This window comes from Canis aureus, chromosome 34 (assembly GCF_053574225.1).
Source record: "Canis aureus isolate CA01 chromosome 34, VMU_Caureus_v.1.0, whole genome shotgun sequence".
Classification (NCBI taxonomy): domain Eukaryota; kingdom Metazoa; phylum Chordata; class Mammalia; order Carnivora; family Canidae; genus Canis; species Canis aureus.
Window position 1 is genome coordinate 25,089,334 of NC_135644.1, and position 15,436 is coordinate 25,104,769.

A 15,436-nucleotide genomic window follows, 5' to 3' on the forward strand; every position below is an offset into this window, starting at 1 on the left:
TGTCCCTTCATTTCCCCTTCCTTGACCTAACAATTTGCTTATTTATTCCAGTTTTCTGAAGAAATGATTTCTTTGTTTTGCCTCTTAAACTCATCCCTGTGTGATAAATCCTCCTATGATCTATCAAAGTAATATAGTTGAGACATTACAGACCCTTGCCTCCATTTTCTTTTCGAAATTATCCTTGAAAGCCCTTTAGGAGATGTTCCAGTACAAAGCTAGGAACATAAATTATATTTCTTTAATTATTCAGATTGAAAGGAGATATAGTTCATAAAAAAAATGAACAAAAGAAGGCCTTGTAAACATGGTATTAGGTCATTCAGAGAAAAATATAAAGCCACTCAAGAAAAATGGAGGAATATTATTAAAATTTCTGTAAATTGGGTTCTGTGATACAGAGCTAAACAAAACAAATAAGAGATTTCTGCTTTGATGTGTGGTCACACGATTTTTAAATTTATGAGATCTTCCAGACTACTACAGTTTCAAAGAAATATGGTACTATGCTAAGTGAAATAAGTCAGTCAGAGAAAGACAAATACTGTATGATTTCACTCATATGTGGAATTTAAGAAGCAAAACAAATGAATAAAGGAAAAAAAAAAGAGGGAGACAAAGAAACAGACTCTTAGCTATAGAGAACAAACTGATGGTTCCCAGAGGAGAGGTGGGTGGGGGATGGGTGCAATAGGTGGTGGGGATTAAGGACTGTACTGGTTGTGATGAGCACTGGGTGTTGTATGGAAGTGTTGAATCACTATATTGTACACTTGAAACTAATATCGCACTGTATATTAACTAACTGGAATTTAAATGAAAACATTTTTTTAAAAAAGATAAATGGAAAAAATAAAAATAAAAAAGATAAATGGCTAATCTAAAAACATACTCAGCCTCCCAAGTAATAAAATAAATACAAAAAAAGCTTGTTAACGTAAAAAAGAAATATGCTAGTAAAAACTTTTACTATGTCTGGCTTTTGGCATTGAGAACTCTCCTTTTCAATTATGAAAATATAAGAGGAAATTCAAAGTGGTTATCTAACTGAAAACATTGTTGCCTTATTTGGCACTATCCATGTTCAGCGTTATGATTTGCTTTTCTTTTATTAACATTTATAAGGTGATCAAAGTGACTGAAGTTATCCTTATGACCTATGAACCCAGTGCTATTATTACACCCATTGTACAGATGGAGAAACCAAGGCAGTTACTGTTCAGCTTCAAACAGTTCTGTCCTAAAAGCTGTGCTCGGTAGTTTGCCAAAGCCTTTCTTCCAAAGTGTAGATTTGTTCAAGTAAGAACAGGGTGGGTTCATGGGCATGTGGCCAATGAAGACACTTAGAGTCCCCTGCTCAGCAGGGCATTACACTTGGAGTTTGATGTCCTGTGGTTTTGAGTCTTGGAATTCTCAATAATTTTAATCTCTAAATTTGTGCTCTGGGCATGAAGTCTCATGGAACAATAAAACATGAACCAGAAGCTAGAAGCTTCAGCTCAAGTTCAGTCCCACTTTTGTCACCCACCCATCCCTAACCAGATCCCCTGGATGGGTTCTAAGTTGCTGCCTCCCCATTCCTACTCTCCATCCACTGTGCCAACCAGGTTGTGTTCTGGTTAGGGGACAGGAGGCCCAGGGTCTGCCAGCGGATGCCCAGTGGCATCTCAGGGAAGAACAGGGCAGCGGCTACCCACCCTGGGCTGACGGTACCAGGCGTGTTTGGTGAGGACTGAGTGGGGATCCTGTACCTATCCCCAGTCCAGGTACTGAGTGTGAGTCCAGTACTTTCTGACACAGAGGTTGCAATCCCTTGTGGGCTCACGGGAAGTGGAAATTGCCTTCACTTCCCTGCCCCAGGTAGAGCCCCACATTTTTATTTTACTCTGGGCCCTGCAGAGTAGGTGGCCAGACTGAACCAGAAGCATGGGGACTAATATGGTTTGAATTGTAACCCCCTCAAAATTGGTATGTTGAATTCCTAACCCCCATAGGGACTGGGGGACTGAGACCTTATATGGAGATAGGACCTATATGGAGGTAGTCAAATCAAAATGAGGTGATTAGGGTGGACCCTAATATCAGATGACTGGTGTCCTTATAAGTAGGGGAAATTGGGACACAGAGATATGCATAGAGAGTAGATAACATGAAGACGCCCAGGGGGAAGCCAAGCCAAGGAGGGAGCCTGGAACAGATTCTTTTCTCACAGGCTCAGAAGGGGCCAATCCTGCTGACACCTTGATTTTTTACTTCTAGCCTTCAGATTCGTGGGACGGTAAATTTCTGTTAAGTCACTCAGTCTGTGGGACTTTGTTATTGCAGCCCTAGCAAACTAGTCCAGGGACTAACACTATATCTGCCATTAAAAGTTGATTTGTTTTTGTGTTATTCCCTATCTCCCAGTTAAGTAAATGTGTATTTTTCTTAAATGAGTATATTCTTAAAGCACCTAAGATGGATGAGCTCAGCGTCAACACATTTGTGTTCAATAATGTCACATCATTTCCAAGATTGTTGTGGTTGTCGGTGGAGTTGTTTTCTGTTTCTGTTTGTTTTGGTGACCCAGTCTTTGAATTATATCCTCAGGGCTTCAACATGCAGGCATTTGTGAGGGAAGTTTATGTTCTGTCTCATTGTGTCCTGCTGTAACTTGCTCTCTGTAGCGAGGCTTCCTGGTGACTGAGATGGTACATTTTCAACCCAGTCTATAGGGTAACAGAACTTCTGTGAATAATGAGTTTTATACCAGCAACGTCTGTTAGGTACTTTCAAGCTAAAGACAAAATGATGGAGGGATAGGCGAAAAGCTAAAAGGAAGACAAAGGTTTTCAACTCAGTTTTAAAATTCATTGGTAAGATACAGAGATCCAGGAAAGAACTGCAGAAGAGATGAGATTTTCTGCAAGGGTCAGCTACTGCTAGATGAGAATGGCAGAGAGGAAGGGATGGGAGGGAATCCGAGTAAGCAGGGAGTGGGGGTGGCAAGGACAGTCTAAATGGTTAACCCACTTCACACAGGGGTTGGGAACAGGTAATTTGAATCCCCACAAAACGGGAGCCAGTACAGCTGATTAGCTGGGTTTCATGTTTCCCGGCATGTGAGAAAGAGTATTGTGTGCCCCATGGAACTGGGAGTGGCGATTTGGGAAGATTAGAGAGAAAGTGGGAGAGGACACGTAAAAAGATTTATTGAGAAGGATCCCATGGGCCTGTGGAGGTGGTGATTATCCAGGTTCAGAAGCTGCAGGAGAATAAACAATGCGCAAAATCAAGGACAGTGCTAGGGCAGATAAAGAGATGGAAGTTCTGGATGGGATAAGGAGATATTTTAAAATGTACTTTACCTTTTAGTTGATTAATAGAAGACAATTGAGAGGTAGCCACAGGCCTTGGTAGGTGCTGTCAGATTAAGAGACGAACACCAAGTCTCAGATGAGAGGTAGCCACAGGCCTTGGTAGGTGCTGTCAGATTAAGAGACGAACACCAAGTCTCAGATGATTTTGGATAAAATGCAAACATGCGTGCAGAGAGCCAGGAGGGGCAGGCACACTTTTCCACTGTTCTGTGGGACTGTTCTTTCAAGTACAATGCACATGCCGCAAGCATCAGAAATTCCTTGCTTATTGGTTTGGAAAGTCGTATTAAGAATCCAGATTTTCTGCACCATTCAGCCATGAACAGAACTCGATTCAGTGGCTTACAACATCCTTTCCTGCTACAGAGTAATCTAAGTAAGGAACACAATCAGATCTGAACCCATTGTTCACTGGACAGGACAAATCCAAATTTGTGTAGCTGGAAAAGGCCAATACATCCCTAGAGGGATGCTGCTCACCTTTCAGATTGGTTACAGGGGAGAAATGCCCTCCCCACTACCTTCTGGACCCTTTCCATGTCCAAACTGAAATAGAGTAGTCCCCTCTTTTCGCAGGGGATACATTCTCAGACCCCGAGTGGATGTCTGAAGTCGCAGATGGTACCAAACCCTATGTAGACTATGGCTTTTCCTATACATACATACTTATGATAAAGTTGAATTTATCATTTAGATACAGTAAGACATTAACCAGAGTAACGAATAATAAAACAATTATAATATATTGTAATAAAAACTATGTGAATGTGGTGTCTCTCTAAATAACTCATTGTACTGTACTCACCCTTCTTGTGATGATGTGAGATAATAAAATATCTATGTCATGAGATGAGGGCCATAGATATTCTAACATGGTATTAGGCCACATGTGACCTGATGACACATCAGAAGGAGGTTCATCTGCTGCCTTCACGGTGGTTGACCTCAGGTAAACTGAAACAGCCGAAAGCAAGATGGCAGATAAGGGTGGGGGAGGGACTACTGCACCTGTCAGAACAGAAAGGAACTGAACAGACTCAAGAGATACTACAGGCAGAGAGTGCCTGAGCACCAGCTGTGTGGGTGGATAGAACAGAAGAGCTTTAACCCCAGGGAAATGGGGTGGGAGATTGAAACTGGGTTGCATCTGGCAAGCTGTAGTTTCCTAATAGCTTGTCTTAAGCAGTGCACTTGATGTGAACCGTGTATGTGAACTTTTCCTTCTACTTCCCTTTAACGAGGAGGAGCACAGAGCCTGGATTAGAGCCCCCCTCATGATGGAATTTATTGAATAGCAGAAAGCCCTTTGCTTGCCTAAAGTCCCACCATCAAAAGAGCATTTCTTTAGGAACTGTTGTTTTATTGTTTGTTTCAAGTGTTTTTGTGTGAAAAGTACAGAAACCCCAACGAAGTCTTAAAGCTTCAAACCTTATTCACTTACCACTTCAAACCTTCAGCCATTTCTAAGAGAAGAGCTGTCTAAAGCAGAAGGAGGCACCACAAGACAGGAAGACAGGTGGAGCACTGACTGTGGGCCCCACATTGTTTTAGGTGCTCACAATATAGGTGGAGGTGATCAGAAGGGGTGTCAAAAGCGAAGTGGTGGGGGCCTCAAGAGAAATGTCCTACAGGTACTTCCCACCAGCCAGCACTGTTCAGACAGACAGATCAGATGGTAATAGTAGCCCCCAGGCTTTAGATGCCAACCTCGTGGTATCACAGGAATTGGCAGGCATTTACCAGCCAACTGCACAGCTGAAACCAGAAAACAGATCATTGCCGCTGCCTTTTCCAGAATCCTCACATTCCATCAATCACCAAATCTTGTCATTTCTTCCTCCTTTGAATTCTCTCCTAGTGACTGGAGTCTCACCCTTCTTCCCTCCTCCTTTCCTTTCCCACCACAACCAGCTGAACTGACAGCTTCTGTCCCCTTGCTGGATCACAGCAATAGTCCCCACACTGTGCTCCAGTTCCACTGGTGGACCATCTCATCCCACTGAAAGAAGAACTGCAGGCCTCGAACTTGGATGTTTGTCTCACGCCTATATTCTGAGCACCTAAAACAATGCGGGGCACACAGTCAGTGCTCAATAAATGCTTTTGTTCAGCATGCTGATTCATCTTCTACACCACAGCCTCAGTCATGCCTTCTCTCATTCCTAAAGCTCTCTCTCATCCGAAGACTAATAGACATATCTGTGAATAAAATTCAACTTCTTCATAAAATGACCCCAAACCACCTCTAACTTTGTATTCATTCTACAGCCACCAAAGTCTTTTTTATAGGTAGGCTCTCATCACCCTGAAGCTGATTGTTTTTGTCACTTTTGAGCTTTGGTGATTTTGCTCCAGAATCCGGCCTTGCCCAACTCCCTGGCTGTGCATCTATAGACCTCCTCCACTACTCTGAACTCTCTCTCTCTCTCTCTCTCTCTCTCTCTCTCTCTGCAGTGAAAACAGGCATCTTGCTTGGCTAGTTTCACCAAAGTACCTCCACGTGTGACAAATGTTAGGTCCCTAATAAAGGACTGTTGAACGAAAATGTGTGTGTGTGTGTGAGAGAGAGAGAGAGAGAGAGATTGAAAGAAAGCAAGAGATATCTCTGATAGGCCAAATCACTCCTTCTAGATCCGGCTTCTTCCTCATTGTGTTTGTTTATACCTCTGACACCAAAATATACTTCAGCATTAAGGTATAATTCTTTCTGTACATTTCATGATGTGCTCTCAGGGATAGCATCAATTCCTTAAGGGCAAACACTATGACATACATATCCTCCTTTCTGCAGGGTTCCTAACACATACCATACTAGGGACTGAAAAATCATTTGAAATTTTAACTCTCCTACTTCAAATTGTTTGGCAAGAATTTGCAGCAGTTTGTTTTCTCCTTTATAGGTTATAAATTAACATGTGTAAATAAAGTTAGACTAAGACCTTTATGGTCCTCACTGAACATGTGGCTATTAAACTTCAAAGACAAAATGGATTTGGGAAAAAATGTAAAAGAATGACTCAATTAAATAACCTTTAAAGTCCCACCAGTTCTAAAGTTTATGGTTCAGGTTTATGGTTAGAGTTAGTCTCCTCCAAATGACCTCATTCCTTACAGCGTTGTTCTCTGTCCCCTCCCTGGAAAGTGGACAAGTGCATGCATACACCAACACTCTCCCCACTCAGAATGATCCGATGACACTAAGGACCTATGTCTATCTCATATAGTACACTAGTTGAGGATCCAGTCAAATGTTTCAACTTCTGGGCTATTTTCTTTTGTTTTTCATCACTTGCCTTTAAGGGATACTCTAATGTAGCTGTAATGTTTTCTTTGGAACTGATGGAACTTCCTTCTTTTTTATTAACCAGATTCTCATGATTTCAGAAGAAATAGATATACTTTTAAGGGACAGATATTTAGGAAAATAATTTCTCTCTCTCTCTCTCTCGAGAGAGAGAGAGAGAGAGAGAGAGGTTTTATTTATTTATCCATGAGACACAGAGACAGAGGCAGAGATATAAGCAGAGGGAGAAGGAGGCTCCCCATAGTGAGCCTGATGTGGGACTCAATCCCAGGACCCCGGGATCATGACCTGAGTCAAAGGCAGACGCTAAGCCACTGAGCCACCCAGCTGCCCCAAATAATGCCTCTTTCTATCTCTGGTATCCTACACAGTGCCTACCACGTGGCTAGCACCCAACAAATACTTGTGAAATAAAGTAATATTCTACATGCAGTCATGAAAGGATTACCTTTGACTGAAGTCCTACATTTAATCAAGGAAGAATTCTCCTCCCATTTCTTAGAAAAGTGCATGTTATCCTGTGGGGCCAAAGAGTGGATCTAAAATGATCTCCTCCTCAAAAGAACCCAGAAGTAGAAAGTAGAACCACGATCTTCTATTTTATTCCCTCTCCAAAAAAAGGATAAAAATTAGTTTATAAGTTACTTCTAGTAAATCAATCCTTTTCTCCTCTTAAACTTATAATTATGAAGGGAAGTATAATAACATTTTACTGCAAAGAGATTTAGTAATTCTGGCAGTACTTCATTAATCACTTAATCAGTGTTCAAGCAGAACTGATGTCCTTGACATATATAATCAATCTTGCTTCCTCCCACATTTGATTTTCATCCTTTCTAAAACCTGACTATAGACACTAAGGATTGGTGGCTTTTCTTCACATTATGTTTTTGTTACAGACAACCCATATATGCATATAATAATAATCAGAATATTGATACCTATATTGGGTCTCCTCATAGTCTATTTGAAAGCAATTGTTTTCTCTTCAGTGAATTTATAGAGATTAATGGTGCCAGGACCAGATTCTATTATAGTTTAATGGGAAAATGGGATTGGGCCATTTTTTAGCTTCGTATGGCATAGTATTCTTTTGGAGATGGCATATTTATTGTTATTGTTAAGCCACAGCTACTTGTTTATGATACATTCCAAGGAACTTTTCCAAAGCTACATTCTAAAGGCAGCTGGGCATGAAAACATAATAACACTCCAAAAGTGAGCAGCATGGGATTAAGTTTGTCTAATATCTTCTGCTTCAGGAAGGTATTTTTATGATCACTGGTGTAACTAGAAGTTCTGATTCTGACACTCCTTTTCTCATAACACTTAATAATTTGAACACTTAAAAACATTACTTATCTACCCAAAATTTTAGTGATATATAATTTCCATGTTGATTTATAGACCATCCATTCACTCATCCATGCACCTTTTGTCAACACCATGTATTTTTCTCTTTCTCATAAGAGAGCTGCAGAATAGACTTTACAGATAGATGAGCATGAAAGAGGAACAGATGAAGACTCTTAATTCATGATTGCATATATATTTGAACAAACAAGACAAGAAATTTGTTTTTTGGCTTTCGAAGAGTATTTTTACTCCATAAAAGGTGATCTCAGGATTATCTAAAACTAAAAAGCCTATACACACTGTGTGCTACAAAAGCTAAAGTAAGGATGAATTTTTCTGAAAATGACTGGAGTCTTTGGGGACGCTCAAGTTAGCACTCTCCAGGTGCTCCATCGGATCTACAGTTGCCTCTGCAGACCGAGAATTGGGAAGCCAAAAGGATAATAGTAACAATAATAACAACATCAATTTGCCGAAGTCTTCCTATGCCAAAGTGGTGGGTGATGTGCTTTGCATGGGTTATTTAACGCAATACTCTTGCTATCCCTGTGAGGTCAGTATCACACATGCTCCCATTTCAAAAGGGAAAGGCAAGGCTCATTGAGATTAAAAAAATTTCTCAAAGTTCCAGACTAGTCTGCCTGTTTGAGAGATGTCAACTACTAGTCTGTCCACCCATCTTAGTGTATAAACTGAGGCCCAGAGGGCTGAGATCCAGCCAGTAAATAGGTGGAGATATTTGAACATGTATATGAGATAGAAGCTAAATTACAGAACATTTATAGTAAAATAATTATCCTTTAGTGAAAAATTAATGAAACTCTGGGTTAGCTAGAAAGTAATTAGTAGGTTACAACAGAAATTAAGGTTAACGTTCTACCCAAGCATGAAAAGGTGAAAAGGAGAGTTGGAGAGAAGGTTAATTATCAGAGTCCACACAGCACTGGCAAGGGGTAGATTTGATCTTGAATGAGTATTACTAATAACCATATAGACATGGTCTTCATTAGGAAAACAAATTTCCTGATCTAAATGAAATCTCCCTAAAACCATTCATTCTCTTCCCCCGCCCAAACACACACTCGCTTCTCTTTTGCTCTGATATATGATGATCAAAGCAATTTTCTGACAACTAATTCAACTCCTCAAATGTATGGTTATAAATAAGGTTATCAATTATTAAACGAGGTATAGCTTTTATTAATACATTAACAATCTTTTTTTTTAACAATGTCTTAAGTGATTTTGGTTACTGTAAATCAGTTCTTGGCCTGATTAACTTTGAAAAAAACAAAGAACTTTTACCAAAATGAAGCATTGTCCCCATGCACTGACGCACAAGGTGGCTAGTTCTGCACTGTTCCAAATCTCTAGAAGGCCTCTGCCTGTTACTTCTATGCCCTGGCCACACAACACAACTTGCCCCAAACCACAGGCATTTTAAGGAAAGCTGATAATGTCCCTTCAGCTTTCAAAAGAATGGACAGGAGGTAAAATATAAGAGAGCCTACTTAATGAAAAAACAAAAGAGCTCTTGGACCTGACCGACATTCTGAGCTGAGTAACCCAGGAACCCTAGGCCTCCGAGCCTATACAGGCAGGCCTGTGTAGCTGTCAGCACATTTAATCAACATTAAGTATTTATTGAACTTCTATAATGTCCTCAGTACATTCTGTGCTTAGACTGAAAAAATTAGATGATTTCTACCTTTGAAAAACCTGTGAGAGGACAAGTTCATAACCACATAGCAGATGTTTTCCAGACCAGTGACTCTAGGTATAGTCAGATAGTGGGCACGTAGCTAACACCATTCCTTGGCTGAGCCCCACCAGCTTTTCCACAGGGAATTCACTCAGATCTCTTCTTCTGGCTCCAGGGGGTTAGAGGCTCAGAGGTATGTCACAAAAGCTACTTTCTCAATATCTTCCTGTGGCCTGTGTGGTTTTTGCCACTGCCATAGCACTCTACCACTTTTCATGTATCTACAAATGGTGCCAGGCCTGAACCAGCGTCTTGGGCATTCATCTACTGCTAGTCCAACCCAACGAGGCTGCTCTTGTGAAGAGGCCATCCCCACAGCAAATGTCCTCATGTTTTTATTCCACATGGACCCAGCAAAGAGAATGAATATGGAGAAGTTTTTTTCCCCCACCAGCATTGCATCTTGTATCAAGACACAAAACAGCACTTTACTTATATCCCCTTTTGTTTTTCTATAGGAATTTGATGGTAGAACTTTTTATTTAAGTGACTTTTCGATTCAGCTGGTATGTTTCTAATATTCAGGCACTTGCTTGAAGAAAATCAAAGTGTCACCAAACTTCTGGGCACACAATGTCCCTCTCCTTTAGCCCTTGGTGTTATTACCAATCCCTGTTCTCTCTCCAGTTGTGGTGAGCTCCTTCACCATAATACCACTCCCCTGTGGAGTCACAGGCAGCCTTTGCTACAATATGACCATGGATGTCTTAGGTCACTTTCCCATTAGTTCCAACAAGTCCATTTATGTTTCCCAAGAAATCTCTCGTTTGTGCAAATAAAGTCCTTCTGGTGGATACATCTATCAACTATCAGCAGATCCGTTCAAAATGACCATAAATTATAGCACATGGCAGCATGGGCATGCACACTGGGATCCTCATGACACTAGTTAATGATATATGAAAGTTCCATGCCACGTTTTCTATTTTGTTGTTTCAGATAAAGGAATGTTCCTTATCCAGAGTGAGAGCCTCAAGAAATGCATTCAAGCAGGCAAATCTGTACTGACCCTGGAGAACTGCAAGCCACCAAACAAGCACATGCTTTGGAAATGGGTTTCAAACCACCACCTCTTTAACATAGGAGGCAGTGGTTGCCTGGGCCTGAATTTATCTAATCCAGAGCAGCCATTAAGCATATATGAGTGTGATTCCACTCACGTTTCCTTGAGATGGCACTGTAACAAGAACATGATCATCGGCCCTCTCCAGTACACAGTCCAGGTGAATGAAAACAATATGCTTGTGGCCTCATGGAAATATCTTCATAAGTGGATTTCCTATTTGTCAGATGGTGGAAGCATTTGTGAATATCTGCACAAAGGTAAAAAATAATTTAAGTAAAAGTATTTATGAAATGATATATTTAGAATGTTTACCCCTAAAGTAAAGATTTGTAAATTATATTATATGACAGCACCTAGAGCCTCAAGGGACTTCTGCTAAATACATTTTAGTTGCTTACATGACTCTTATTAAAGGATTATTGGAGTCTTAGAATGAACTTTCTAAATTCTGCTAAAGAAGCAAAACTCAGAATTTAAAGGTATTAGGGGTGAAAACACTTAAATAACTGGGAATCAATGGAAAAGAGAAGAAAGACTAGAAGGATAGGAGAGAAAAAGAAAATAAAGGTGGGAAGAAAAGGTCTTTGAAGTAAAGACTGGTCAGGGTGAACAGAAGAACCTCTCCTGCCACCATTTCCCTTATTGTAGAAACTCAGCCCCATGTATGAGCATGACTACAGAGCACCTCAGAGCCTCCTCACTCGCATCCATGTCATTCATGGCAAGGTATTTATTTATTTATTTATTTATTTATAAAAGAGAGACAGAGAAGAGAGAGAGAGAGAGAGAGGTTCAAAGATGCAGGCAGAGGGAGAAGCAGGCTCCATGCAGGGAGCCCCATGCGGGACTCGATCCCAGGTCTCCAGGATCACACCCTGGGCTGAAGGTGGTGCTAAACCGCTGAGCCACCGGGGCTGCCCAAGGCATTTAACGATAAACCACAGACTACTGTCAGGAGCAATTGACATGTATCAAGGGATGGGAAACCATGATTTCAGGAGTAAGGGCTTTATTTCTCCATAATTCCTTAATATTTGGCATTTTGAGCAGGAAATAAAAGGACAAAGAAAATGGCATAAATTCTGAAACCTCAAACCTGTTTCTTAGATTTTTGCTCTGTAGCTCTCTTCATTCATTCATCTATGCAACCTTCACATATTTATTGAGCACTGATTGTTTCTTGGGTACAGTGCTAGACACTTAATTTACACAAGCCAATGAGACAGATGTGGCCCCTGACCTCATGGTGCTCTGTAGAATTATGCCTTAACAAGAGCATACCCTTCTAAGGACTTTATACCAGTCCTAGGAAACAGAGCAAGACACTCTTAAGATTCAAAGCAAGACTTTCTTCTGTACCTACAGTAAATGAATTTTACTGGCGTAAAATTCTTGACAGAGCCAAGAGCAAGCCATTTGCAAGGACTCACAATAAGCAAGTGCTGCAAGCCAGCACTCTGAATAGTCTATGGTTCTAAGGAAGAACTTAATATTTTGCTTTATATTCATTTTTTAGCTATATACTCACATTCTTACGCACTGAGTAGAAGTCAGGGTATTGAAATAAGATGATGTGCCCTGAAATATCTGTATTTCCTAAACAGCCCAAACCTCCAGGCCTGGCAATGTGGCGTGTGCTCAGTCTAGCCCCTGCCAACTGTGGTGAAGGAGTGGGAACCTCCACAGCCAGCCCGTCTGCTCCAGGACCTGTTGACTTAATGGAGGGTGGCCCTGAGCCCCCTCACCATGGAAAGCCCCCGTTGAGTCATGATTAAGGCCAAGGATGCCCAATTATTGCAATACTCTGAGAAAGCAGCTGACAGGACACCCCCTCACACTCCTCTCCCCTAGACTCTTGTAGAGGCCTCCTAGCTAGTCATCCCATTTTCCCTTCTGTGTAGGTTCGGTTTGCCACACTGCACCCTGAGTTAGTCTTTAAAAATGGAAATCTGATCATGTCATTTTCTCATTCAAAACTCACTAGTGACTTCTCACCACCCTCATAGGCAAGGCCCAAATCCACAATGTGGCAGAGCCGGCCCTCTGTGAGCTGATGCGCCAGCATTTCCCCAATGCCACTTCCTTTTGCACCTCCTTGCTCTTCCCCATTCACCCCACGCAGGCTCTTGTCACAGGCCCTTTACATTTGCTGTTCCTCCTACCAGAACAACTCTTTTGCAAAGACTTGCTCCTTCACTTCACCCAGTTCTCATTCAGAGACGCCTTCGTTGCAACCCTCTCCAAAATGGTGCCCCTCCATCCTTCAAACACACACAGAGCTGTTCTATCTTCCCGTCCTGCTTTGTTTTTCTTCGTGGCACTTAAGTTTTTCTTCGTGGCACTTATCACTACCCAGAATTATACATTTACTTATATATTTGCTTTCTCTTTGTCTCTCCCCACTGGAACAGAAGCTCCATATGAAAGGGAACGTTTGCAGGTTTGCTCTCCAGTACATCCCCAATGCTGGGCGCATTCAATGCTCAATAAATATCTGTTGAATGAATGAATTCATAAATTCCGATTAAAAAATAAATTCTGATAAAACTCTTGAGGTTCAGATGCTGATCCCTGATATATTTGGGGGCCAGAAAGTATTTTAAAGTCGATCTTCATTTAATTTTCCTTCCCATCCACTGACAAACCCATGTGCTACTGTGGCAGGGCACCACTGTAAAAAAAAGGTAAGAAAATATCTAAACAAGCCACTTACCAGCCCGTGCTCTGAAGCCAGCACTTTCCCTTGTACTGCTACACACTCTAGACAGTGAGGTCCTGAGGGTTCTCTGTGGTATAGCAAGGGCCTTCGCCATCATAAATTTTCAGTCAATAAGAAAGGCATTCTCTATATGATAGCTTTCAAAGATAAAGCTGACATAATTCTTATTTAACTTTGATTTTTTTCTTCTAGATATGTACACAATCAAAGGGAATGCCCATGGGATGCCGTGCATGTTTCCTTTCCAGTATAACCGACAGTGGCATCATGAATGCACCCAGGAAGGGCGGGAAGACGACTTACTGTGGTGTGCCACGACAAGCCGCTATGAAAGAGATGAGAAGTGGGGATTTTGCCCAGATCCCAGTAAGAATAAGCTCTAGCTTTCCCCATATGTCATGAATGAATCAAGCATGATTAGAAAGTTATCTGTATCTAAAGAAAAGCACCAGGATTGACATATTGAAGTCTGAATAAGTCCCCTGATTCTGTTTATCCAGATTTTGATTTTGTGTTTGTTTTGCCTTGAAAAGACAATTCTGATGTATATTCTTTTTTCCCTCTTATGTTCAAAAGATGTTAATTAGCCATTCTTCATTAAGCTCAGTGCATAAGTATGCTTTAACCAGAATGAAATTATAACACTCTGTGTGCTCATTAATCCCAGCTTCCGGGCAAAATACGTCAAAACAAACCTGAATGCATATAAAACTCATTCTTTATTCCAACTTTCGATCCACCCCCTCCTATAAGCTGCCTTAATTTCTCTATGTCCAGACTGCTTGTCTTGCCCATTGTCAAGTCTAGGCATCACCTGGTCCGCTGATGACCTTTCTCAAATTACAGTTGCCCTCATTATTTCTCAACAGTGAGTTCTCATCTTGATTCCCTTTTCTTATTGCTCAATTTCTAGCTATAACCTCAAAATCTGACAGCTGCAATCTTCTAACTTTTTTCAGTTAGACTTTATTTTTATTTAGCTAAAAATTTTCCAATAGCTGTTAAATATTGAAAAATATTGATTATATATATATATATATATATATATATATATATATATATATATCTTCTACTTTTTTTAGAGAGAGAGGAGGGAGAGGGATAGAGGGAAAGAGAGAATCTTAAGCAAGTTCCATGCTCAAAGTGGAGCCCAGCACAAGGCTCAATCTCACAACTCTGAGATCATGATCTGAGCTGAAATCAAGAATCAAATGCTTAACTGGCCACCCAAGCACCACTATATCTTCTACTTTCTGTATTCAATGTCCTTAACCTTGGCCCTGGAAAGTCCGAGAATATAGCTTCTACTATCTCCTCTTTCTTGCCTACTTCCACTCCACATATATGACAAAATGATACAAATAAGTTTGAAACAAAAGCAAATTGAAGAGATGAATTTCAAAGAATGTGGTTTATAGGTTATCTTTAGAATTGTTCTCTAATCTAAGAACTAGGATGACTTAAGCAAATCAGAGAGAATACAGGCTTTGAAGTCAGACCAAGATTAGAGTCTGTTTCCCTTCAACAATGAGATCTTGAGTCTCAGTTTCTTTGCCATAAAATGGAGATAATAATAGTACCTTTTTGGATTACTGAGATCCCATTTGATGATGCCTCTAAGGCACATGTACTTTTAGTACATCGTAAGCACTCACCAAGATTAGCCATTGCCATCACCATCAATGTGTATCATTATCAAAGCTCGTAGATCATTATACTGAGCTAGTATAGTGGTGAATACCAAGAGTGTTAGGATTAGGACCCTCCCTTCAAAGAACTTGGCCTCTAGATGTAATACAGACAGATTTGCTCGATGCTAGAAAATACAGATTATATTTGATATGATATTCTAGAATCACCTGGAAAATAG

General features: G+C 40.7%; 1 protein-coding gene across 1 annotated transcript in view; it reads left to right on the forward strand.

The window, feature by feature from the left end:
* Positions 1-15,436, forward strand: part of PLA2R1 (phospholipase A2 receptor 1) — a 115,210-nt gene that overhangs the window by 6,623 nt on the left and 93,151 nt on the right. The window contains exons 2-3 of the mRNA XM_077883522.1: positions 10,721-11,104; positions 13,759-13,932. Coding sequence (XP_077739648.1) covers positions 10,721-11,104; positions 13,759-13,932 — 558 coding nt within the window. The remainder of the gene's footprint in view (positions 1-10,720; positions 11,105-13,758; positions 13,933-15,436) is intronic.